Genomic DNA, 27066 nt, shown 5'->3' on the forward strand with positions numbered 1-27066 from the left:
TTTCACCAGGTGTGTTCACAGTCCAGGAGAGGTCAGAGGAAATGTGGATGCCCAGGAACTTTATGCTGTCCACACGCTCCACCGCCTCCCCATGTATGCAGACAGGAGTGTGTTCAGTCTTCCTGGACCTCCTATAGTCCACTATGACCTCCTTGGTCTTGGTCTACAGTGTGTTGCTGCCACCATGTGGTGCACACAGAAATATCTGCAGACTCTTCACATAATGGATTGACATTCAAAGTGAAGAGAATTACTTTTTAGCTCTTCAGCAGATCTAAATGATGAAGCTACTAATATTCCCCTAAAGATGCAAAGCGTACTTGTTTGGACTCAGCCATGAGTTTTTATTGACCTTAAGGCATTTTACTTTGCTGCCTTTTCTTGGTCTCTAATCTATCATCTTCAAAAAATAATATTTTTTTTATATGTATAAAAAAATGAGGTTCATGTGGACTCAGAGTGTCAGCATTGTTTCTTTTATCAATAGCTGTTCCACGACCTTAACCATGTGTTCATTACCATAACCATGTCAGTGACGGTCTTGTGACCTTAAGTATGATTTTCTCTTAAACTTAACCAAATAGTTTTTGTGTCTAAACCTAACCAAATTGTTACCGTCATTTAGGTTGGAGGACTTTATTGCACTACCACCAGCAAACCCCAAACTACTTGACACAATGGTAACTAAATTTGAAAATGCTGAAAGGTGACCAACATTGCTAGCATGGCTAAGAATAAATAATAACAATGCATGTTGTGGAGTAAACCGAAAAACTAGTTGGGCATGTTAGATGTACTTTTGTTTAGACTTGTATCTCATGTACATCTAAATGAGAAAGGAAATCATATCAATAACAATGACAATACTGACAAAATTGTTGTCTTTCTCACAGCTGCTAAAGATTACCATGCCAGTGTTGCTGTTGCCTTTTTAATGAAGTAGATTATACTGTACTTGAAACATTCTGGTTTTAAAATACAGTGGAAACATTGTACCAAGGTCTCAGAGGTTCCTAAAAGCTGTGTATATGGCAAGCTCCAGGCAACAGAATTCTCCTTCTAAAGTGCTACTCTCTCTTTATGCTATCACTGGCCAGTTGTGTGGAAGTGAGTAAGGAACCAGGCATTGTAATTCTCTCTCTATTTTTTTATGCATTACACAACTATTTGTGATACTAGTCAAGTAAACAACTGAATGCTACAAATGTCTTCCAGAGAGACACTCTTAAAATGTGCACCATTATCTTCATATGGATATCACACATATGTACAAATCTAAACCTAATTCTAATCTTCTAATTCTTAGACCTCAAACAGCCCTTGAAGATGTGTCAGAAAGTGATTTTAAGCCAAAATGTCCTCAAATTCCCTAAATGTCCTCACTCTGTAAGGTCTGTAACTGAAACTGATACCCACAAAGGTGGAACACACGCAGAGCAGAGAGGTGACAGCAGACATAAAGAAGTGTGTGCTTTGTTGCATTCACACAACATCCAACAATGCGGCAACTCCCTGCAGGGTTGCATGGAAGTGAGGGTGTGTTTATTTGTACTTCAGAACATAACCACTATGAAACAATAAAAATTTTATTTGTCAGATTCACAGCTTTGTTCTCATTCCTTCTCTTCGTTCCCTCTCTGGCTCACTCAACCATCCCTACTTTCTCTCTATCTTATTTGTTGAGCTAAGGAGGAGGAGTCAGCTTTGAATGGTGTGTTTACAAACAGCAAAGCGACAAATCCTGGGTAGTAAACCTTTACGTGTCAGACTTCTCCATTAATGTAGGCTGGCAGTTTAGTGAAAGAAGTGTGCTTTTTCTTATCAGAATCAATATACTGTTTAGTGGTGGTTGGCCATTTTGAGTCAAAGTCATCTCTTTTGTTTAATATAGAAACTGAGCTGAGGTCTTGAAGCTCTTCCATAACTCCACGTCCACCAGTTGACATCCCAGTCAGTAGGGGCCATAGCTTAGGATGATCAGCAGCCTGTCAGCTGCAGGAAATTGTCGACTAAAGCGTGCACCTCCACCCTGTCAGCGTCCCAGTCATCCATGTGTCTGCCAGAAGATTGTATACCTCCTCCCTCTTACTCCCTGTACAGAGGTGCATTGAATTACAGCCTGAGGAGGAGGAGTGCTGGAACTCCCATGCTAATAAAGTCCAGGCCTACCAGGGTGAGAATGTTTCTACAGACACTGACTGCACTGCTATTGTATTTACAGGATGGGCAGCATTCATCATGCTTCACTGGACTCTCCAATTATCAGGTTCTAACTGAAAGCCTGGACACACTAACCAAATAAAAAATCAGTACATAAGTTCAAACAGAATGGTAATGTGGGAAAATTGAAAATGTGGGCACTGATTACAGAACCTTTCATGAAGGAGAAAAATGATCAGCTGTCCCATTCTGCTGTGGGTGAACATTGTCAGCATAAATCTCCAAACCTCAAACATACACCTCATCTGTTTTGGTGAGAAGCCAGCAGTATTAACTGTTCAGGTCTGACACCACAGGCATAGCAGCAGAACAGTACTATAGCTGTCCTCTGGGCCAGTGAAAACAAAACCATGCATCATTTATCAAATATTTGGCACAGAAACTCTCTCAAATCTTTCTGGCCCCTTGCAGCATATGTGGAGGGGGAAGGTACCACCGGGTTGGTTTCTGCTCGCAACAAGCCAGGCCTGCAGGACTGGTTGTGTTTTTATGCCTTTTTTCCTTTCAGAGCCCTCTGTGGTAGCTGCGGTTACCATGCTTTTTGGACTCTCTCTCTATAATTGACTCTTGCATTTTCACCCTGAATTCTACAGCCCTACACAAAGCAGTGATTATTCCTGAGCAGTGGATGGGTTGGGGGTGGGGGTCTGGGGTTAGGGGAGGCTTTGAATGAATGCCACTACATTCTCATGAAGCTCATTGGCTGCTTACTCTTTGTCTTCAACTTTGTGAAATCCCAGAGTGCCTGACTGAAGCTACAGAGCAGACACAAGCTTGTTTGATCCACTCATCACAATGAGAGATGACTAAATTTAACCCAAAGGATGCAGGGTGCCACTGCTCATTAAACACCATGAAAAAAACTTCATGGCTCTTCAAATGGTCATTATTTCATTAGTGAGAAAAAAGGCCTAACAGCATGAAGACTATACAAACCATTGAAAGCACTGAAGAAAAACACTGGTGTACAAAGATAGATGAATATGATTGAGGTCTGAAGACAGAAAACTTCTTCAGTCTCTGCTAAGTTAAAATTCAGCCTGAGTTAACTTGTAAACTTCTAATTGCAACACATAGCCTGTGTTAGTAATTAGAGGTGTGGAGTTTGAAATATGTGCCAGATAGGCAGGGTTTAATGCCGTTAGGGTGCAACATGAGAAATGTAAAATGCAGTATTTTTGGATCTTGACTGATACTAAGGACTAGTAACAATCAGTAACAACTGACATCCTGCTGATGAACCTGCAAAGAGCTTGTTAACATTTTTCACCATGATTGGAAAACTGAGCTGATTTGAGACTAAACTCTAAAGCTGCGTCCATCTCATCCATACTCATGGATGTAGCTAGGTAGCTAGCTGGCTATGAAGGTGCCCATTCTTAATTACAAAGAATTTGTCGAGTCTTTCTCTATCTGGTGGAAATAACTGTCAGTGGGCACAAAGTTTGTCAAAGGTTATCAAGTGTTTTGAAGCTGGTTGGACACTGGCAAGCTTATCTGGCCAGAAAATAAGACTGAGGACCTTTTCCATCAAGACAATAATATTTACAGTATTGGGGAGGCGATCACAGGGTATGTTAATTTCTGTGTTGACATTGCAGTGTCAAAAAGATCATAAAGATATATCCTAATAACAAAGGATACTTAAAGCCTGAGGTCAAACATTGCAGCAGACGGAAAACCAAGCTTTCTGGAAGAGCAACATAATGGACCCAAGAGTAGTTCAAAGAGAACTAAAGGGGAAACTAAGGGAGGCACAAGAGCAACATAGTGTATGTGTCAGAGAAGCCTTTTCAACTAAGAGCACAAAAAAATATGGGACTCTGTGAAATAAATGACCAACCTTCTTCACTGGCAAGAGGGAACACTGGAAAGCGGGAAATGCATGTGCTGAATGAACTGGAAAAAGCAAATGCACTCAAAGAATCAGAGATCAGACAATGTAGCCCTTCAACAAGAACTCAACAGTGTATTGTAGCTTCTTAGATCCCTTCTAATTGAGACCATTAATGTATTTCCTGTGCTCAAAACAAAAAAGCAGCATTATAGCACCAGTCTGAAACCAAGAATTTCTTTAAACTGGTCTACACAGCTCTCTTTACTCTCACTGTTTTGTAAAGAGACAGAGGAGCAACTCCACCTGTTCAGCATTTGATGTAAATGCAATTTAAAATGTATGCGTAAAACCATTTGCTACCAAGGCCCTTTGATAGTGAAAAAATCTGAATCATATAGGATCACCCCCTTTCTGTAACTTTGGGTTGCTGAAGTAGAAATTCGGCACACTGGATAACAAAAAAAACGGGTTTGAAAACCATAGTTGCAACAGGTTTTCATGATGTTGCTAGTTCTAAACAGTGTTTCCATTGTGAGCTGTCATGTTGACAACATGTTGATACAGTAACTGTATCTTGGAAAATTCTGCACTGAAAACTGACCTCAGTGTCATTCTTGGCCATTCCTCAGAATTTTTCCTAGTGAAAAACTGTCTGACTTTCTGACATGTCTGGAATGTGCCATGTGTCTAACTGACATGTTAATCAGTCTTTTCAACGCACGAGGAACAGATTTCTTTAGATCAATGTAAATCAATGCATTTTTTAAACTTGATTTGGTAATCAAGTTAAATAATCTACTCTTATCTATGGAGGGAATGGAATAAGATATATGAAGCTTTGGACACAAAGTCAATGCTTAAATACAAAACATCACCAGACATCTTTTAAGCCTTAATCAACTTACTGCTTGTTGCTAATAATTAACCTTTGGAATGCTTCCACTTCAAATCTACACATTCCTGTCTCAGACCTTTGATCTCTCCATTCCATATAGTAAGAAATATGATGTTCTTATATGTTAACACTACACTTAACAGTTGTAGCACCTTCTTTCAACATGGCTGGATATGGTATATGTTAACAATAGTGTGCAGACAAGCTCTCAGAATTGAAGAATTTAAGGTTTTATTTATAACATACCATTTTCTTTATGAACCATTCAACAGTGGACTGTTTTGCAATGAGTGTCATCACAATAAATACAGTTTTGGGAATACAAGGGAAACGATATGAAAATATAGGTCATGTGATGCCACGTGGAAGTCTAGCTGTGAAATAGAGTCAGCTTAGGTTTGGTCATCTGCACTGACAGCCATCAGGATTTACATGCTCAATATTTAAAGAAAACAACTATCTAGTGATTAAATGTGGTAAAAAAAAAAAAAAGAAAGAAAAAAGTAAAGAATACCAGTAACACAAACTGTGGATTGGTGTATGAATATAGACAAAACACAGAGGGGGCAAAAGGCACGTACATCAGCCTATTGTTGAGGACTACACATGGGAATCCCTTTCACATAGATCAGCAAAGTCTCAGTCCAAGGAATATAAACATTGGAATGCAGCAGCTTCACTTTATGCTACACCATCCATCAACAAAGTAATCACTACTTCAGTGTTCCATCATTAAGACATCTTTTAAAAAGTGGGTATTAAAAAGAATGCTCTTTAGCTTAAAAAAAAAAAACATATTCATCACTGTATCTTTGCATCTCATTATTCTATGCTACAACTTCTTGCAACCTTTGCTGCTCAGATAATAGAGTCTAGGTGAAGAAGGAAAGCAGTCAAGGCAACATTTCATTTTATGCTTCAAGAGAATAAAGACTAGTGAGGATAGCAAAAGACTTGCTCTGTTGTGTAGATAAAGTACACTTGTTAATACTGCTCTGGAGGAGGAAGTTACCACTAATAGTCAATGCCCTGGTCGTTGTAATGGGAGCTGTAGTTGTCATGATAACCTCCATGGTACTCATCCTCCTGGAACTCGGCCTGATAGTCACTATCGCTGATCTCGGAGCCGTTGGTGCCAGTGCCCTGGCTGCCATTAGTGTGGATGACCGGCTCTGTTGGGGGGGCGCAGTACTTGGGGTCATAGACTTGTCGACCCAGACCGTACACACTCATACCCCTCTGAGACGCCACCTTGTTGGTGCCCATCTGGAGGGAGATGGTGGTGTTGTCCAGTGGCTGTAGTGCCACTTTCTGGTCAAAGATGTCTCTGCGAGTACCAGGGGCAGACATCCCTGCCTACAGGAAACCAAAAAAGCAGCAGAAACTTTACAAAACGATAACGGTAGTGTACAAATACTCAACAGTAGGGGTGGGCGATATGACAAAAATATCACATCACCATTTTTTAATGGTAAAATCATGATCACGATTTTATCACAGTTCATTTTTACAGTGAAGTTAATTTAGAACCAAACTATTTTCTTTGTAAAAACTTAGTTATAAAGGCAAAAAACGTCACCTCTTTCCACCGTTTGCTACTTCTCTCATATGGCGTGCTTTTATCAAAGGCTTGTGTTATAGTTGGTTGTTTCTGTGTAATGTCTTTAGCCGTTACCACTGGCTGATATGTGGTTGGCCTCGCTGCTTGGCTCTCAGCAAATTGTTCCGGATGCTGCCTCTTCAGGTGGTTAAAGAGGTTCGTTGTGTTTGCGCTTTGTCGTTTGGAGAAAATCCAAACCAGTTCCATACGCAGTGTTGGGGAGTAACGGAATACATGTAACGGCGTTACGTATTCAGAGTACATATTCTGAGTAACTCTGAGTAACTGTATTCCATTACAGTTACAGTTTAAATAGATAGTACTCAGAATACAGTTACATTGTTGAAATCAATGGATTATGTGACGATACTTCTCTGTTTCACGAGTTTATATTTATTCTCTAAATGAACGAAGGCAACCCGATGCATTTCCCAGAAGCCCCAGCTCCACGAAAACAAATGTAAATAAACGAGCTATTCGCCTGATCAGTCGGTCAGAATGGAGTCGGACGAGGAGCAGCAGGAGCGAGAGCTTGAGCCACAGCCGACAAAACAGAGCCGGGACAGGAATGCGTTGGCCAAGACAGAAACAGCGTTACGTATTCTGAATACGTAACGCCGTTACATGTATTCCATTACTCCCCAACACTGTCCATACAACTGAAGTGGAGTTCTTTTTGGGGACCAACTCCAAGCTTTCACTTCCGTTGTCGGCCATGGCTACCCGCTAAACCTTGACTAAAACAGCGAGGCTAGTAAAAAAAAAAAAAAAAAAATCAGCACTGCTCGTACTTCGCCATGATTGGTTGGTCATGTTCACGTGAAGCGGGCTGTTAGTTGCCCAAGGAAAAAAAAAAAACCTCTTGTGCTTCTGTGCGCAAGCATAGAGCTGCAATTAATAGAATGTGCCCTATAGACGATAATACGATCTCTCTCCTCTGGCAGATCGTCAACATCAAGATCGTCTTCACGATCTAATATCGTCATTTCGCACACCCCTACTCAACAGGTATTGAATGCTCTGTAATAATTGTACAGATTCTTACAGATAAATATATTTGGAGAAAGTTCCAACAAGGGATGTTCATGATTCATTAACAAAAGGATTATCTGCCATTCACATCAATCAAATAATTTTTGGGGGCAATGTAGATTATTTCTATTGCCTGTCTCACACTTGTTAAGATGAGAGTTAAATAATTGTTAAATAAAATTGTCAATTCCCTATGTGAGAGTTACAAACATCTGTGCATTGTTTTGGAGCCTGATAAGCTTTCACATTCACATTCATAAGCTTTTACAGTAACAGATCTGTTACTCAAATTGGATTTCCTGGTATTTCATGTCTCACCAGTCTCACACCAACATACCTCCTTGCATTGTTCTAACCCAGGGCTGATTTCAATCTGAACACCTAGTTACTCTAAATACTGTAATCCACAAAACAACAGTTCTCACTGAAAGCATTATTGAGCACAGTCTACTCCTATAAGAACACTCAGTGTGTTCTATGGCTTATCCAGAGTAACACACTGTTAAGACATTGTTTCTGGAAGGCCTTGTGGTTATTGAAATCTTAGATGATGTTTTTCACTTTTGTGAGCAGTACTGAAAACTAAATTCCATTCAGCTCTACTGTATTAGTGTGGAGGCAAAAATCCCAGAGACAAATATCTCAAAACTTGGTTACATAAAACCAAAACTGTCTGCATGAACAGATATTTGCTGCAGTATCAGCAGTAAAATCAGCTTTGTACTATTTGCACCCTGAACCTGTATAACCTGTACACATACTGTAGTGCTACGTTCCAGGATAAGTGGTATGAACATGGAACTGTCAACAAGCTACATCAGGCTTTGGTGGGATAGAAAATATTTGTTAGTCATACTGTATTAGATAGGTGGTTTTGGTGTCCTTTAAAAGTAAAAACAAATCCAATAACAAGAAAAGAGGAGTGGGTTCTAACCTGGCTGGCGCCTTTGTTGGTTCCCATCTGCAGGCTGATGGTGGTCTGGTCATAGGGTTTGTCAGTCTGAGTCTTTGGATCATACAGATGTCTTCTGGTTCCATAAGCAGTCATTCCAGCCTGACTTGCACACTTGTTTGTTCCCATCTGAGGACAAAAGACCAACAATAGCATCTCACCAAATCCAATCACAAATCAGTTTCTTGTTTCAAATAACACTGGAAAGAATGAACGTGCATTTCACAGGAGAAATTAAACTTCCTGCAAGTTTTGGTGGAAAAGCCCGTTGTGTAACAATTTTGGGGGAACTGTTCTTGTTAGTTTCTGTCCCTGAAGAGTTCCTACATTTAAAAGTATTACCCTTGCCTGGCTTTTAATGGAAAGCCCCATGGTTTTTTCACTGCAGAGGAAACAAAACTCTCTAGGGAAAATGTTGAATCTATTTATTTCTCTGGCACTGAAGTGATTATATTTAAAGCTGTAAGAATAACATTAATTTTCAGTGATGTCAGCTTAAAGATGCCAGTTCCTGTTCCAGCCAGAACAATATAATCACCAATGCATAGTTACCTGCAGTCCAATGACACACTGACCAGCCTTGATCTTCTCATCATCAAAATGTCGAGCTTGTTTGTCTGCATATTTCACCCCAATATCAATCTTTGTGTCCATACCTTTGGTTTTTGCCTGACAGAAAGGACATGTTGGTCAACGGACTGATGTGACATAAGATTTGTGTCCTAAAAGAATGGATGATGTGTTCCTCAGTAGACAATGACCCTCTGTACTGTGTGTTCACTCACCATGCTGGCCAGAGCGAGCAGTGTGGTCTGGACTTGAGTCATGTTCCCATTTTCAAACAAGTCATTGGCCTCAAAGATGTCATTGGGCTTTAGACCATAGGCCAGGATAGCTTTGATGAAATTCCCAAGGTTTTCCAGCTGCAGAAGCCACAGAAAAAAATTAAAATGATGGGGGCTGAGATGGAGACTACCAACAAAAGCAGAAGGAAGCAATAACGGCACAAATAAAGCTGTTAAAGAAAAGCAGGGAAAGCTTCATTAATGAGGTCACTTCTCATCGGAGTCTGATGTGCTATGACCAGTCTTAAAGAAGCTGAGCTGAATGTCCTCTTTATGACGCTAACTTCTGAGTTGCTTTCTTTAATGAATTTTTGTTATCAGCAGATGATGTGAGAGCACTGCTCCAGTTCATAAGTCTTACCTTGTGCCAGTTCAACTGTGAAAGGTTGATTTTCTTTACTGAACCAGGTTGCAGCTTATTAATCAGTCTAAGAGGGGAAGGGAAACATAACATATCAGAACATGATCTGATCTATAAACAACAAGTATACATTTTAGAACAAGTTCTGCCATCACAGACATGATCTGCGGTACATTTGGCATCGTAACACCACAGAGCCACACACACTCTCCTGAGATGCATTACAAATAAACATGAACATGAACATGAACATGAACACAAACACAAACACACACACACACAGAGCACTTACTCGCAGAGGATAACTCCATCCTTCAACCCTTTCTGGAAGTTCTCTCCAATAGACATCCCTGTTACTTCCTCAATCCAGAAGCGGAGCTCCTCCTCCTTTTGTGGGTCATATTTCTGAGCAATCTGAAAGATAAAACATCATATCAAGTCTGCTTTCCTTTTTTAAATAAAATAAAATTGCAAAAATATCAATATGAAATAAGAAATCAGAAAATAAGAAAAGTTCAAGCTGGACTAGGCCAGTTTGCCAATCAGAAGCTCTATATGATAACGAGAGGCAAGTGAAGTTGAGTTCTTATTGCACTGTTGTTCCATTTTTCATCAGAAGATCTGCAGGTATTTCCAGACTATTTTATTTTTAATTGTTACTGATAAACATCTAATTTACTGATAGATGATAGCGAGTCCATAAGAGTACAGGACAGAAACCACCTGACATGATAGAGGGATGAATGGAGCCACTTGGATCCACCCTGGTATTGCACATATTGACACACAGACTAGAAACCCACAGCAGTAACAACACAATCCTACCAGACCTGGATAGACTAAATGTAATTCAGACCTAGCCTACCTCAGGTCCTCATTTGGATGTCTGTTACTAGGAACACAGTGGACCCTCGAAGATAGCCCCCCACACCAAGTAGTTCACATTAAGTACATCACAAAGATCATAATAATGAAAGTTAGCTGATTTCATAGGCTATCATGACAACTGTTTTTGAGACCAATGGGCCCATACATGACTTTAGATAACATTTAAGATCAATAACAGATGTCATATTTTGCTTCTGTTTGTTGAAGGATAGGTTCCCACTTTTTCCAGCATACTGTATCTTAAAACAACACTCTAATGTCTATATGAATATTTATTTTATATAGAGATTACAGTGGATGTAACTGTTCCACCTGTGGAATAATCACTTTAGTGCAATGGCTATGCCATTGCAAGATTACAACAGAGACAAATCAAGTGAAATAATAGACTTTTATGACATAGGGAATATTTCACCAGCTAATGCTGTGTAAGACTGTTGTTTAGAATTTTAATACCTAAAATAACAAAAGATGTATTATTAGGACCTGTCAGACATCTGGGGAGGGCAAGAAAGCTACCTGTCTAACAGCAGGTTGTAGTTAGAAGTTAAAAATTCACCAGATGGATTTGTGGAATTATATTATTGTAACTCCACAAATTCATAAAAAATCACATTAAAAATCCAGCTAGTTGTGTCATTAATTAAACCAGCATAAACCAGCATAAACTCTAATGTCTATATGAATATTTATTTTATATTTATTTTAATATTTATTTTTTTGACACTTGGAGAAACATGTCATGAACACAACAAAGAACCATCACCTTTTAAGTTGATATGGTGAACTTTTGGTACACTGTTACTTATTTACACATCCACCAGTTTACTGAAAAAAATTAGCATTCACTTGGAGCAGTGTCTGTGTTCACCTGATGGATATGTCCAATATTCACCCTCTTTTTATTTTTGATCTCTACCAACTCCTGAGTGAAATACCTAATGCTTTAGTTGTTAAATACTAAATATTCACCAGTTAGTTTCTAACTGTGCCTGTCTGGTGTTTGTACAATGGATTTCCTCTGAAACCAGCTGCCTGCTGTGGCCAACAATGATGCTATGAGAACACAGAGCATAAGAGCAAAAGAGTAAAGTTGTGGGCCTGGACAGCCAACAGTGAGCTTAAATAGGGTATAAGGGGTGAGAACATTTGGCAATATCATGATTCAGAGTCTTAATTCAAAGTTATCCTTGATGTAATAAAAAGGTAAGGGGAGCCGTATTTAGGCTTTTACTCCTGTGCACTGTATGCTAGACCAGTCACTCCATTCACTGAGCTGCAAATGCAACATAACTTTTAGTTAGTTAAGCAAGCCTTATACTCCAGCCAAACTGCCTAATCCACATGTACACAGATACTTTTTAGAACATCATTTTTTCTATGCATTTCGGCCTTTTGTCCACTCACAAACTGCATTTTAGGTCACGGAAAACAGACATTTGGCAAAACTCCTTCCAGAGTGAAGATATTCACGGAGTGTGTTTTCACTGTTGATGTGTAGACAGAGAAAACAGGTTTTGGCTTATGATGTCAGAGTGTGCACCACTATCTCTTTTGTTTATTTGAGGTGATTTTGTGCAATGGTGGACATAGCCAAAATAGTGCTGGTTTTAACCTTGCTAACGCAACTTTTTACGTTTACACATAAATGTACAGTCACTCTTCCATTATAACGAAGAACAGAGGAGCCAGAAAGCGCCACAGAGGTAATTTTTTAGGCTTCTGATTGGTCTACATGGATTTACGGTTAGGGTTATATCGGATCTGGTCTGGCATGCTCTTGACAGCACTGTGCAACATGATTTTTCATTTTTATCTGGACAGAGATTTTTTTGTGGACGTGATATTTCTTGAGAACAAAGGAGGAAAACCCGTTTTAATAAAAAGCAGTGTACTTGTAGACTATGCCCCAGAAGTAGCTCCAAAGATGTGCTCTCCGACCCCTATCGAATGACCCCATCGCCACCACCTTTCTGCCATTGCAGACAGGGGACTGTGTCTGACCATATCTGACACTTTCTAAAACCAACAACACAACATTCACACTCATTTTACACAGTGACTGTATGGAGGTGAGAAAGAAGCAAAGGATTGAACTTCTCTCTCTAGCTCTCTTTTTTCAGTTACTACTCAACCATTTATGGCACTTTTCATGTGAACAAGTGAGGGTAATACTATGAATATCTTCCTGGACAAACTGTCTGAAAATGTGCACTGTTTGGAACAACTACACTCCCTTTTGATGTCCTACTTGGTCAGACAGCAACAACAACTATCCCACAACACACCCACTTAAAGCAGCAATTGGACAGTTTTTAACTTTTCTCTTAAGTCTTTACTCTCATTCTTCACATAACTAATCCTCTCACTTTTCCAGTTTACAACCAACAACACATTTGCCTTGGAGGAGAGTGTTTGAAAGTGTGCTTTGTTATCCCCAATTATTTGAATCACTGCATCCAGACTACACAGACACGCAAAAGATAGAGCTCCAAGAGAGGTAACGGAGGTAGTGGGATAGAGCCAGGATGAGGCTATGACTGTAGTCTTTTCACTCCACCTTCACGTGTGGCCATTCAGTAGGCACAAACATTTTGACTTAAGATGTGACTGGAAGATACATTTACAAGCAATTGTAGTTTGTTTCAAGCATATTGAACCCTTAATCATATCCTCAGCTATCCAATAATTTCATGGTCAACATTGTACAGGATAGGTAACAGAAATGTGATATACTGCCAGGCAAATTTTGACAGTGGTATTATGGGATCAGTGGTACTATGGACATCGTGATCCTCATTGATCACAATGTTACTATGAAAATAGCACCAACAATGCACCATAACCTGTAGTGCTGCACGATTAATTTAATCGCAATCGCAATGTCACGCTGTGCGATTACGTAACCGCATAAAAGACTGCAATTTAATGTAAACCAAGGTGGAGTAATTGTGCCACATCCACACGCTGTGGGCAGCCACAGGTATGGTCACGTGACTACCCGGCTTTCAGCAAACAGTAGTGACCGACATGGACGCTGAGGAGGAACACAAGGGACAAGCAGAGTTGGTGGCGAAAAAAAATGCAACTTCAGTTGTATGGCGATACTTTGGATTCAGGTATGACGACCCTGAACAGCAAGATGTGCTGTGTAAAACCTGCAAAGCTTAAGTTGCTACGTCCCAAGGTAATACGACCAATCTCTATCAACATTTGAGACAACAGAGAAAAATTCGACGAGTGCATGCAAATAAAAGCCCAACCAAGTAAGGTGAAAGATAAAACTGAAAACTGCCTGAAAGAAGCACAACATACAATCACGGATACATTTGCAAGTGTCAGGCCATACGAAGAGACCTCAAAAAGACATAGGAAAATCACAGACTCCATAACAAACTATTTGGCCCGAGATATGGTGCCGATTTATACAGTTAATAAGGAGGTGTTTCAAAATATGATCCGCACACTGGACAGGATATATTTATAATATCGTAATCGCAATCACAAATCGCAATATTTTCCACAATAATCGCAATCGCACATTTTCATCAAATCGTGCATCATTAATAGCCTGTTCAATAGTTCTAGATATTATTTGGTGGACTAATTGATAATTCAGCTGCAACAAACAAAAAAAAATAGCTCACCTATAGCTCTACAATATCACAAAGCTGAAAAGCTTCTCTGACACTTTTGTCAATGTAAAAGTAATCTTACAATACAGTAACCCTCCTCCCATTAGCCCTCTGGACTGTGTAAACAGCCTTTTAGTGTTGGTTGACGCTGCATAAACATCCCACAGACAACCTGCTAATCCATAGCAGGACAAAGAGTCTGCTTCAGTTTGTCAAAGAAGAACCACAAGAGAGAAACCATCTGCTGTCCATCTCTGAATAGTCCGCGCTTATTTCCTGAGGACAGACCTGCACTTATAGTATAAACATTGAGTTTGTCTGATAGTATGCCTCTTTCACAATTTCACCGTGAAAAAAAAAATCAGAAAGTCGTTTTCTCTTCAAAGACCTCTGCTCTGGTGTTGTTTAGTAGAATTCTTGTGGTGTGACTCACCATAGCAGTGCCAGGCTAGAGCCTAGACATGGATTTATGTTTCTCATAGGTGGTTGGTGTAACAGGGTTCTAGGCGCTCTTGAGGTGACAAGCATACAAGCTACTACTTTCATTAAATTGCTGTATCCTTTTCTGTCAGATTTTTCAAATGTTTTATGAGAAAATACCCCAATTTCAAGCACCTTTTTACAAAAAATCTAACAAAGCAAATTTCACAATGTTTCACCAAGTTCTAAATGAAACAGGGCAACAACTACTGATTATTTTAATTTTCAATCTGCTGATTTTGTTTTTGCAAACGGATTATTAATTTAATCAATGAAATGTCTGTAATAATAAAAATTAATCAAATGGGATCAAAGCCCAAAGTCAAAGTATGTGGCAGTAAAGTATTAGAATTTCAGCTTATTCTAAACCACCTCGTAATATGAGGGGTTTGTACCAGCAAATACCTTCTAAGGGATAGTTAAAGGGGTGCAGAGGGAGAGATATGAGGCAAAGATATTGAGGTGAAAGGGATAGGTAAATGCAGATGCTCTAAAACAAATGGAAAGTTACTTATTGTAGTTTGGCCAGACCAGTGCAGTCGATGCTGCAGCTACAGTGGTCGTGTCACACAGCTCATGTAGGCAATACGGGTACTTTAAAACCCATTGTTCACAATTTCAGCAATTTGAGTAAAAAATAAAAAATGAAAAACAAAAATCACACTCCTTCTCTTAAGTAATAACTGCGACCACAAATATTTATAGATTCAGTGTGACTTGCATTTTCTCAAAATAACACTGTCTCTGATGTCCAGAATAAACATCCAAAAATGCATTTAGAAAACATAGGAAAAAGTCTGTTTATCCAAAAACTTGCCTAAGATTCATCATGTTTTTCTTCAGTATAACTGCATCCATGGGTATACTGCAAACAGGAAATGCTAGAGGCCAATTCTCATTTTTCTGCTTGAAAAATGACTCAAGCTGTTAATTATATGTATTCGCTTTTTTTCCTTTTGGTGACTGATTATATGATTTACTGACTAATTGCCTTAGCTATAATCAAAACCAAAACCTATGGTATTGCACAATACTGCTTTCATGTTTACAACATGAAATGTGGCTTTAAATTAAACCATTACGGTGTTATAGCAATCAGACAAACCATATCTAACTAAAATCAAACTATATGGCATAAAATCTTACAGGTATTTATAATTTTTTTTAAACCACACAAGTATTGAAGACAAACATTTGACAATTTTTTAAACTTAATTTCCATCACTTGTCCTCCACTGAAGCCTGTCAACAGTCACATCAGATACATTGCGCCATTTCTGGTGAAAAACTTGCTGTCATGTAATGACCTGACAAACTGAATCTTCAAAAGCCTACTCCTACTCCTAGTGCTTGCTAAAAACCAAGGAGGATGTTGTGTTCCAAACTGTGACTTAGTGTAAGGTTAAAGTTATAGGTCAGATCGTCTTTGGTCATATTATCAGGGTTGAAAATTGTGTCATTCAAGCAGTAATGTGAGGCTTTTTGTGTCTGTGGAGTTTGACAACACAGAGGAACCCCACTAAGAGGCCAAAGAGCTCGAATGATTAGGAGGAAGGCATTTTTCTCTCTTCTCCCAGCAGTTATTTTGGAGGAGTATTGCCAAGAACTCAGAAAAAAAAAGTCAGGCATTGGAAAAAGGGATCTAAGCCTCTTGATGGAACCATTAAACCGAGCTTCTGAGGGAAAAATCTGGAAGGTTGAGTCTGCTGGAAGTGAAAACCAGACAAACCCCCTCCCCATTTAATCTCTGTACCCAAAGGCATTTCTTGATGACAGCACAAAACTGCAAGCATTTGGAAAATAAGTTCAGTGAAGTCAGTGCTACTGCACAACGCACTTATTAAAATACACTATCAGGGGTTAGTCATGGATTCAGCTACACATGGTCCAGCCAGGTAGGTAATAAAGTTAACTGAAACACTGTGTATGAGGGGAAAAAATCACCCAACAACAGTGGTTAATCAGTATGAAGCTGATTGGCATTTGTCACATCATACACATGACCGAGTACTGAACCAAGGCTGAGCAAACAGATGGGCTGCTATTCATTAATATATAACCACCTCCGAGCTTCAGAAACACTCAACATACCACATACTGTGGTGAGAGGAGACATGTCACCCACTGGGAGTACAAGTAGAAAAACATAAGCAACAAGTCAAAATTTCAGGGAAGAACAGATTTAGGGCTACAACTAATGCACTCAGTATAACTACACTAACATGCAAATGGTGGATTTATTTACCATTACATCCTTTAGGTAAAATGAATATAACTCTATTTATTAACAACTCTGTGGCATTAGCTAAACTTTAAGGATGTGTGCTGTCAGCACTATAATGACGAGAGAGAAAATTACAGGGCCATTGTTCATATACTCACTAGAGGTGTCTTACTGATTGTTTCACTATTTAACATAAAATCTAAATAAAAAGTTTGCCAATGGGCTATAGCAACAAACAGACTCTGCTGTACTCTGCTGTGGTTGGCTGAGCTGTGACACATTCGGTGAACTGATACAAAACATTCAAGTAGAAATAATGACCTAATGGCATCACTACACTAAAGGTGAGGCTGTCACCAAAATGATAAACATTCAACTTTTCCCCCCAGTTATGAAAGGAACAATTGTTTTTCCACATAATCTCATGAAGGGAGCTATGATAAAACATTAAGAGTGGCTGATAAACGTGTTATCTCTCTCTAGTTGAACAAAAGGTCCAGACAAATTTTTTTCCTGTGAGTCTAAAATTGGAAGCTTCTCACTGACAGTACACACTGAGTAATCGAGGGCCAGCACTCAAAACAATACTGATCAGCAGAACTCTGGTGTCAGCACATTACATGGGAACTGCCATGAAAACTCCCCATCACTGAGAAGGGAAATTTAAACAAGAATGGACCTGGTGAAAAGTAAATGTAGAAACAAGGCTTAGGTTACACTCAAACAGAACTAGTTCATAAGACGTGTTGTCTGACCACACTGGAAGTCAAATTATTGTTCTGTTTTGTAGTTGTTCAACTGAACTCACTTGAAGGTGGAGTTAAAAGCTGGTCGTCAGAGAGAGGAAAGAGATGCTATATTATTCAAATATGGGAATAACGGGCTACATTTATAGACAGTCTCTCTGGAAGACATTCACAATGCTCAGTCACTCTCATGGAAAGTAGGGGTGGGCGATATGTCAAAAATATCACATCACGATTTTTTAATGCTAAAATCACGATCACGATTTTCTCGCAGTTCATTTTTACAGTGAAGTTAATTTAGAACCAAACTATTTTCTTTGTAAAAACTTAGTTATAAAGGCAAAAAACGTCACCTCTTTCCACCGTTTGCTACTTCTCTCTTATGGCGTGCTTTTATCAAAGGCTTGTGTTATAGTTGGTTGTTTCTGTGTAATGTCTTTAGCCGTTACCACTGGCTGATGTGTGGTCGGCCTCGCTGCTTGGCTCTCACCAAATTGTTCCGGATGCTGCCTCTTCAGGTGGTTAAAGAGGTTCATTGTGTTGCCATCCGAAGCTCGAACCTTCTCTGTGCAAACTTTGCAAATGACAGTTGTTTGCGCTTTGTCGTTTGGAGAAAACCCAAACCAGTTCCATACGCAGTGTTGGGGAGTAACGGAAAACATTTAACAGCGTTACGTATTCAGAATACAAATTATGAGTAACTGTATTCCATTACAGTTACAGTTTAAATAGATAGTATTCAGAATACAGTTACATTGTTGAAATCAATGGATTACGTGATGATACTTCTCTGTTTCACAAGTTTATATTTATTCTCTAAATGAACGAAGGCAACCTGATGCGTTTCCCAGAAGCCCCAACTCCACGAAAACAAACGTAAATAAACGAGCCATTTGCCTGATCAGTCGGTCAGAATAGAGTCGGACGAGGAGCAGCAGGAGCGAGAGCTTGAGCCGCAGCCGGCAAAACAGAGCCGGGACAGGAATGCGTTGGCCAAAACAGAAATGGCGTTACGTATTCTGAGTACGTAACGCCGTTACATGTATTCCGTTACTCTCCAACACTGTCCATACGACTGGAGTTCTTTTTGGGGACCAACTCCAAGCTTTCACTTTCGTTGTCGGTCATGGCTACCCGCTACACCTTGACTAAAACAGCGAGGCTAGTAAAAAAAAAAAAATCAGCACTGCTCATACTTCGCCATGATTGGTTGGTCATGTTCACATGAAGCGGGCTGTTAGTTGCCCCCCCAAAAAAAACTTTTCGTGCTTCTGTGCACAAGCATAGAGCTGCAATTAATGTGCCCTATAGACGATAATACGATCTCTGTCCTCTGGCAGATCATCAACACTTTCTAATCCTTCACGATCTAATATCGTCATATCGCACACCCCTAATGGAAAGTATTGCAAATAGTTGTGTAACAAATTTAAAAGTACTCGATCACATTTTCCAAGAACTTTCAGTAATAATGGCTTCCAATTTGTTTTAAATTAAATGTTAAATAAATATTAAATGTGTTGTGTGATCACACAAGAGCTACTCTAAAAAGTCAGTAGGTGTTAGTCACATGAGAAATGTGTCTTATTCTCTTTCAAACACTTTTTTTGGTCCTATATTGCTGCTTTAGAGCGTGGTTAAACTTGGTTCTTAGAAGTTTGATAAGTAGAGACCCTGATTGATACAGTTAATTTAGTCACAAGTGTGTATGTGCATTTTGGAATGCTTTCAGTCTGCCTTTACACAGATGAACATTCTTGACAATCATGATTGTAAACAACAATAAGATCGACCTAGATGATTCATCTGTCAGAAGGTCTGTTTATCAGCTTTTCAACTTTCTCTGCTCTACCAGCTACTTACACACAACACAATCAATCTGCTTCCAAGATACAACTGCCAGTGGCCCACCCACAGACAAAGTGAACATAAAGGGGGCGTGAAAGTGTGTGTTGATCACACTAAATCTAATGTGTCCATCACATCAGGTCATAGGTTTACCTAATGTCGTGCTGAAGAGTTACAGCATTGAGAAGCAGGGGAAAAAAACTTAAAGTGTGATAAAAAAAATGAAGTAATGCATTTATAAAAAAAAGTGGTCTGAGATCTCTGATCTAGTGTCTAGTGTAGATTGCTTACATGCAATCTACTTATCAAATCTTGATAATGACTGAATTTAAGGTTTCTTGATCACATATTTTTTTATATAACTTTTACATTAAGTTTCAACCACACATAAATGCATGCTTCTCCTCCTGAAAACGGACAAACAAGCAAAGCCTGATGAGCCAGTCACCACAGAGTTCATGACCCTGGTGAAAAGATGTGGGCTGAGCAGAAAAGTTGAGAGATTCATGGGAGAGAGTTCTCTTGTTGTCCAACCAGTCAGACTTTTAGCAAACACTTCAACCACAAGTCAAGTATAACCCCTTTCTTTTTTTGGCAGTGCAGAAGAATTAGACTGTTGCTCTTCTGATGGAGACACTACAAAGACAGCAATTATGGGGCTACCATCTCCTGTCCTACCTGTAGAAACTTATGGAAGATTGCTATGAAAATCATCACCCAGAAGTTGCCTTCTGATAGCATAATTGCTTGATCAAAACATGTGATCTAGCATAGCTGGATAGTGTCCATTCAGGATACCAGGGCATACTTTGGCCAACTTCTCATTTGAATAGTGCAATTGATGTACAACTTTGAATTAGGTGAGACTATGTCATGCAGAAAAAGGTGGCATGTATGCATTTTAAATTATGTTGCTAAGTCTCATCAGAGAGAACAACATCCAAGCCCATAGCAGTTTCAAGTTGTGGTCATAAAGGTCCTTGAAAAATGTGTAACATTTACATCCAGGTAAGTGGAGGACTGATGTTCTAGTTTGAAGGAAAAGCTGTTGTAATCAATAGATTAATGGGAAAAGGCAGAACTGTTGTAATTTGTATAGGAGCCTGGGCATTGATTGTGTTGGACTGGATATACAGTAAGAGGCCCTGTGCATATAGCAATACCTTATGTGTTATTTGGTTTCTAGTGACACATGCAATGCTACATTGCACTCTCAGGGGTACGGCATGTGGTTCAATGGCTGTAACAAATAGAAACGGAGACAGGCAGCACCCCTGTGTATTCTAAAATAATTGGATCTGGTAGTGCTCCTGTGTACTGAAGCTGTTGGTAAGGTATGCAATATTTTAATCCATGAAGTGAAAGATATACCAAACCTAAAATTTATCCAGTACCATGAATAAATAGTTCTACTCAACTCAAATGTTTTCTCGGCATCAAGGGAAAGCACAGCCTCTGGCTGACAGGTTGAGCAGCAACCTGTTGGTTTGAGTAAAACAACAGGTACTTCTCTGTTGGTCAGGAAGGAGCCAGATATGTCCCTAAGTAGGGAGATGATAATGCATCTTTCTCCAGTGATGCCAACTGAGCAGCTGGGAGTATTTGTGAATGCAAGACAATATTTATTAGATACTTCATTTAAAATTTAAAAGTATTTTTTTTCCACAAAACATATTATGGAGAAAGGGAGCAACAAATGACTTCTACCTGAAACATATGTCTACTATCCAGGCTTGCAGAGTGAAATGTAAAGTGCAGTGACTGCCCAATAGCTGGGTTGGGGTCCTCATCAAGGGGTTTGTGCTGAAGAATTTCAGGAATGTGATGTATGCAACCCAGTGAAGAGCATGGACTACTGATCATACATTATGCAATGGTACAGAGATGGGCCCCTGCCTGTCCTCCTCCTTTTGCTTTGTGAACTCTTACTGCATTGAACTGAGCATACCTGACAGCAGTTGAGGAACTAAACCAGTGTCATTACACTTTGCAGACAGATTAAGAATACAGTTGCATCCAAATGAAAACCATGAATTTCGATCTCAATATCTGAATTTGCGACTTTGCATAGTATGTATATGGCAAGGGACAGCACTGAACAACCTGAGCGTGATCTGAAATCAATCCTCTGAACTTAACAGCCTTCAACAACAGCTTTCACACTTCAAACCTACCACACAGCCTCATATCAAATTAAAAGTTGCCCTAAAATCACAGACATCTCTTTTGTTAATATTGTATTACAAATCCTATCATCACACTATTTGAGGTTTAAAAACAGGTTTAACCCATAGAAACTGCAGTTAAACAATCTAAACACAAAGTATATTTAGAAGTTACTCTGGAGCTTTCAATCACATCACCAACTTCGCCAGGAGATGTTTAGTCAGTCGTCATGAAACTGTAGATGGTACTGAGGTCAAGAACAAGCTTTGAGCATTAGCTTTAAGTACTTCTCTGCCTGTCTGAAACCAAAATGAACAGCCACAGTTCAATTGTTGCAGTGTACAGCATGGACATCCCTTTTTTCCCCCTGCTGCTGAACTATATTGTGTTATACTGACAAGTGTTTCCACTCCATTTCACCCCTCTAAAACAGTTTCAACAAAAACTAAACATTAAAACCTTTATGAAAGAAGGATTTAACAACAGTGAAGCATGGTGGAGGTTCCTTGCAAGTTTGGGGCTGCATTTCTGCAAATGGATTTGGAGATTTGGTCAGGATTAATGGTGTCCTCAATGCTGAGAAATACAGGCAGATACTTATCCATCATGCAATACTATCAGGCAGACATATGACTGGCACCAAATTTATTCTGCAGCAGGACAACAACCCCAAACATACAGCCAATGTCACTAAGAACTATCTTCAGCGTAAATAATAACAAGAAGTCCTGGAAGTGATGGTATGGAGCCCACAGAGCCCTGATCTCAACATCATTGAGTCTGTCTGGGATTACATGAAGAGAAGGATTTGAGGAAGCCTACATCCACAGAAGATCTGTGGTTAGTTCTCCAAGATGTCTGGAACAACCTACCAGCCGAGTTCCTTCAAAAACTGTGTGCAAGTGTACCTCGAAGAATTGATGCTGTTTTGAAGGCAAAGGGTTCTCTGCTGCTCACCCCACAAATGCATGTTCCTTACAAATGTGGCACCATTTTAAAGGGAAATAGACTTACCAGCTTAGTTTATTTGTCTGTACACACAGCTGTTAGAACATTAGAAACACTCAGTGTACTCTGACTGGACAGTGGTGGTACAGAGTGGAGCTTCTTCCCTCATAAATGATCTTTGGTGGAGTACAGACAAACAAACCTGACAACAGATGTTTCATTCTGTGAGTAAGAAACTGCTTCTTGTAGGACATAATTACACTGCTGTGCATTTCATTTCTTTTTATGGTTATTCTGTATATTCTATATTTTAGCTCTTTTTTTTTTAGCTTATTTGTTACTTTACATCTTTTTTCTAGTTGCTTGTGGTTATTCTATATATTCTGTATTTTATTTTCTAAGCTTTTTTGTTACTTACTTTATATTTCTCTAGTTTCTTGTGAAATGTCGTGTTATTTATGTTTATGCTGCTGTAACAACTAAATTTCCCTCCGGGGATCAATACAGTATTATCTTATCTTATCTTATCTCTTGAATGTTTTCTACACTGAGCTTCAATAACACATCTGTTCAGTCAGATCACTAAATCTGTATAATTTCTCAATCCAGATGTCAAAACTCCTGAGCCACTCCCACTGGTGCCTCCAAATAATTTTGCACATTAGCACTGTAATTTTCAGTCACGTATGCAGTGAAATTGTGCACTGCAGAGCCCGGATTTCATTATGCAGAGCAGCTTTGCAACCCTAGCAGGCTGAGGTGGACAAAACACAGCAGAATGCACTAAAGAAAGGATTGCATGTGATCAGGTTGATTTTAGCTGAAACCAATCCATTAAAAAAATTCCCAGGATCAGTACTGATCCTCCGGTTTGGTTCAGTGACTCTCTTGCAAACAGTGTGCACAAGCTGACCAACTGAGCTTCACTGACTAATAAAACAGCACTTCTTTGTAGCATAATTTGATTATGCAAAAAATTAGGTAGATTAATTATAACAGTACTGGTTGCAGTTTTGTTGTCAAAAATGGTAAAAGTAATGAGCTAAACTGAGGGTTTAAAGCCATGTTTCATAGATTGGAAACCCCACTACAAGGAAATAGTGGGGTTGTAAAAATATGAGTGCTTCAATCTAAAAAATAAATAAATAAAATTGTACAATCTATGTATACCGCAATATATAGCTTTACACTTTGGACAGTGGCATCTAGGTTTTCAGATGGTTTACGATCTATACCAAACAAAGATGACTTTGTTACCATCATGTTCAGAGACCAAAGAGCTAATTTCTCAATTTCTCAAAATGGCAGTTCTACTCCTAAAAGTTCAGATGAGTCACTTCCTGTTTGGGGAATATTTTCCACAGTGACCTTACACATGCTTGAAATTTCAATGGGATAACCACAAACAGACAACTCTACTGTATAACTTTGCATCACTCTTCTGTATTTATTCCAGCCTGTATTTGTGGTTCTGGCTAACGTGCCATAGGAGATTATGACTGATTGCCTGATGTAGCTTTAAAAGCAAATATAAGCAGTGAACAGTACAGAACCTTTCAGTTAGCTGGAAGAATATTTGCACACAACTATACTGACATGCTTGTCATAAATGCATTTAAAAAGAGCCAACTAACCAAACAAACCAACAAATTACACTCTAAAATTCAGCTAGAACCCTCCCTCTTATTTAAAAAATGCAACTGAGGAGTGGATGGTAAACAACTGTAGGGGGCGTGGCCTTATAGCCACAACGTATGGGACACAGGAGGTCAGGAGAAACAGGGAAGAGTGACAGACTAATGCTGAGTGTGGCATAGAGTTGGTGGTCAAAGCTAACCAGCCATGACAATCTACTGTCAGACTCTATGTCTCTGCTTAAAAGACAGGTAGCTTTACACAGGTATCAGTGGGCCCATGTGTTGTGTTTACTGCCACTGAAAGGTAATAAATGACATTCATGTACGATAACATTATTTTCCAACAATACTTAACCAGGCTTTCTAATGCAAATGCTACCAGCAGCCATGAAAAGCTACTGTTGTGTGAGCAGAACAACCTGGGGCTACAGTCAGCCAGTGTTCCTGCTATTTATACTAGCTACCATAGTCGGGGGTCAACATATGAAATATACCTAAGAGCCATGCCTAGTGAGTGGCCAGAGAAATCAGTTTAAGTAAACTTCAGAATCCAAGATGAAACATGCAAGCTAATTTTGAGCAAAAAAAATGCAGTTTTCATACATGTATGTGTACTGTTAAAAAAAATCGCCTGTAATAACATCTTATGCCAACAAGAATCTGTGTTTTTATGTGTACAACACAAAAAAATAATTTAGTGTGGAGTTCCTCTTCAAAGTTCACTTGCAGCAACTTGAAACTTTATTAAATTTTCTTTCCATTACAGTGAATGTTATTGTGTATGTACTTTTATTGCTGCCACAGTTACAAAGATTTGTACTTTGGTTATGAAGCACAAATTTTTCAGTCTGCACATATGCTAAGTGAAAACACATATGCTGTCTCTTGTGATGGATTACCAAACTCAAGCAAGCTTTAAGTCACTAAAATTCACATTAAAGATCAGTCGCAATCCATGGCTGCTGAGGTGATGGAAAATTATTCAAAAACAACACTGCTGTATCCTTTAAAATCATGAGCAGTGAAGTACATGTGATTTGCGATTAATGACTGACTTCATGCAAAACTGTTTTATGGTCTTTCAGTCAATGATGTGCTATGAGCATAACATAGGACTGATGTGAACTTGATGGAGAGGCTGTGTCTGCGCAGTGTGCACTTCTTCTAATGATGTCATCCTTTAGATATTCAACTCCAACAGTCTCCATCTGTCTGGAATAAAATCTGATGGACGCCTTTCATTTAAGTTTATTTATTTTAACTCACAAAACGGACACATTTAGCCGTGTAGGCTCCTGTTGAACTGCTGCATATGTGCTTCAGTTATTATTTTTACAACAGAAAACACTTGTAATTATACTACTGCTACGTGGCAATATGATTATAACACAGTACAGCATATCGAAACACAAACAACAGCATGAGAGAATCAATAGGTATAGTAGGCTATATCCATTTTACAGGAGCTGCCTCACAACTCCAGCTGGGGACAGGATCCTTCCTACACAAACAACGAGTTCAATTTGGATTTTTTTCAGATTCCAGAATATTTAAACGACATTACACAGTGAATCTTATCATCAATTTCAGTTCACTAAACAGCTTTAACTCCATAAGTATATTTTAAGAGTGCTCTTGTGACCGAACAAATAAACAAAGAGCGGCGGAAGGAAAGCTGGTTTCCCATCAATGAGGGGAAAAATGGTCTACGTCCAATGTCTGGAATATTCCCGTTTGGTATTCGGCAGACATAGCCTACCTTTTCACAAGGTTTGGACAAACTCCATCAGAGTTTAGAGCTGGACTTTTTTGTTCTAGACTAAATCCAGTCCTCTAGGTAGGCCCTAATACTGGGTGAAAATCTCAGCTATTATATGTGGATCACATTTCTGTCTTCTGCCTTTGCAGATATAAAGTTAGACGTTTATGGAGATGCAGTTAATATTACCCAGTTTTCACTCCTGATTTTATGTAACGCCGAGCTGATAAGAGGCTCACGGAATTTGGGAAACTTCGGAAAGTTTAGAGAGCCTTTACTACGAGCAAGGGGACATTAAACTGCCACTTTGTTCAGTAGCTTAGAGTTCAATGTGTTGCTTCTCTCAATGGAAGAAAGTATTAGACGGGCTGCGTGTTTATGAAGACAGTAGTGATACAAAACTGTGTTAGCTAAGCCTTTGTTAACTTTTTTTAAGCGTCTAAAAGTTGTTCTTTTCCCCTGAAACAAAAAATTGTGAAGTCGGAACTGTAACACTTACTTTGCTCCTCACTTCAGCAGATAATCCGTAGGCTGGCCCCTTATTAAAATGAGTCATTTTCTTGGCTTCGCGCGTAAAACCCAAATGAATATCCTCAGCTACAATGTAGCACTGAGCCTGGTGTAGAAAACTCCTATCAAGCAGTAGCTGCTTCGGCTCCCGTGAACACCCAAACCAGAAGGAGAGTATTCCGAGAGAGTTCACAGTGAAGAGTACCACTGAGTTTTTCCTCTGTCGATAGGCTCTGTTCGCTAAGAAAAAAAAGAAAGAAAGAAAGAAAGAAAGGTTCGTCAAGTGATTGGCGTAAGCACAACAGCCAATCAGAGCAGCCGATTTGTGTCGGGTTACTCCCTCTCTTGATGCTCTTTTCTTAAAGGTGAGTCATTTTAGAACTTGAAAACTAATGCATGTTTTAAGTGACAGTATTACTGACACAGATACTGGTACAGTATTGCTTATGACAACATGAACGAGCCATGAACTGTGGCATTTAC

At 39.2% G+C, this 27066-nt stretch overlaps 1 protein-coding gene across 1 annotated transcript; it reads right to left on the bottom strand.

Moving 5' to 3' along the window:
• Window positions 1–5160: 5160 nt before the first annotated feature.
• cnn3a (calponin 3, acidic a) lies at window positions 5161–26818 on the bottom strand. The gene is made up of 7 exons (XM_041066185.1): window positions 26573–26818; window positions 10035–10156; window positions 9743–9809; window positions 9322–9459; window positions 9089–9205; window positions 8519–8665; window positions 5161–6308 (listed from the first exon to the last, which is right to left on the bottom strand). The coding sequence occupies exons 1-7, from the start codon at window positions 26627–26629 to the stop codon at window positions 5967–5969; spliced, it is 990 nt and encodes a 329-aa protein (XP_040922119.1). The 5' UTR covers window positions 26630–26818; the 3' UTR covers window positions 5161–5966.
• Between the last annotated feature and the right edge of the window lie 248 nt (window positions 26819–27066).

The sequence above is a fragment of the Toxotes jaculatrix genome, chromosome 20, assembly GCF_017976425.1.
Source record: "Toxotes jaculatrix isolate fToxJac2 chromosome 20, fToxJac2.pri, whole genome shotgun sequence".
Lineage (NCBI taxonomy): Eukaryota > Metazoa > Chordata > Actinopteri > Toxotidae > Toxotes > Toxotes jaculatrix.

Coding starts and splice junctions, on each gene's coding strand:
- cnn3a (XM_041066185.1), bottom strand. CDS start 26,629: ATGACTCATTTTAATAAGGGGCCAGCCTACGGATTATCTGCTGAAGTG. Junction 9,810..10,034: donor GATGGAGTTATCCTCTGCGA/GTAAGTGCTCTG, acceptor TTCCCCTCTTAG/ACTGATTAATAAGCTGCAAC. Junction 9,206..9,321: donor TGCTCGCTCTGGCCAGCATG/GTGAGTGAACAC, acceptor CCTTTCTGTCAG/GCAAAAACCAAAGGTATGGA.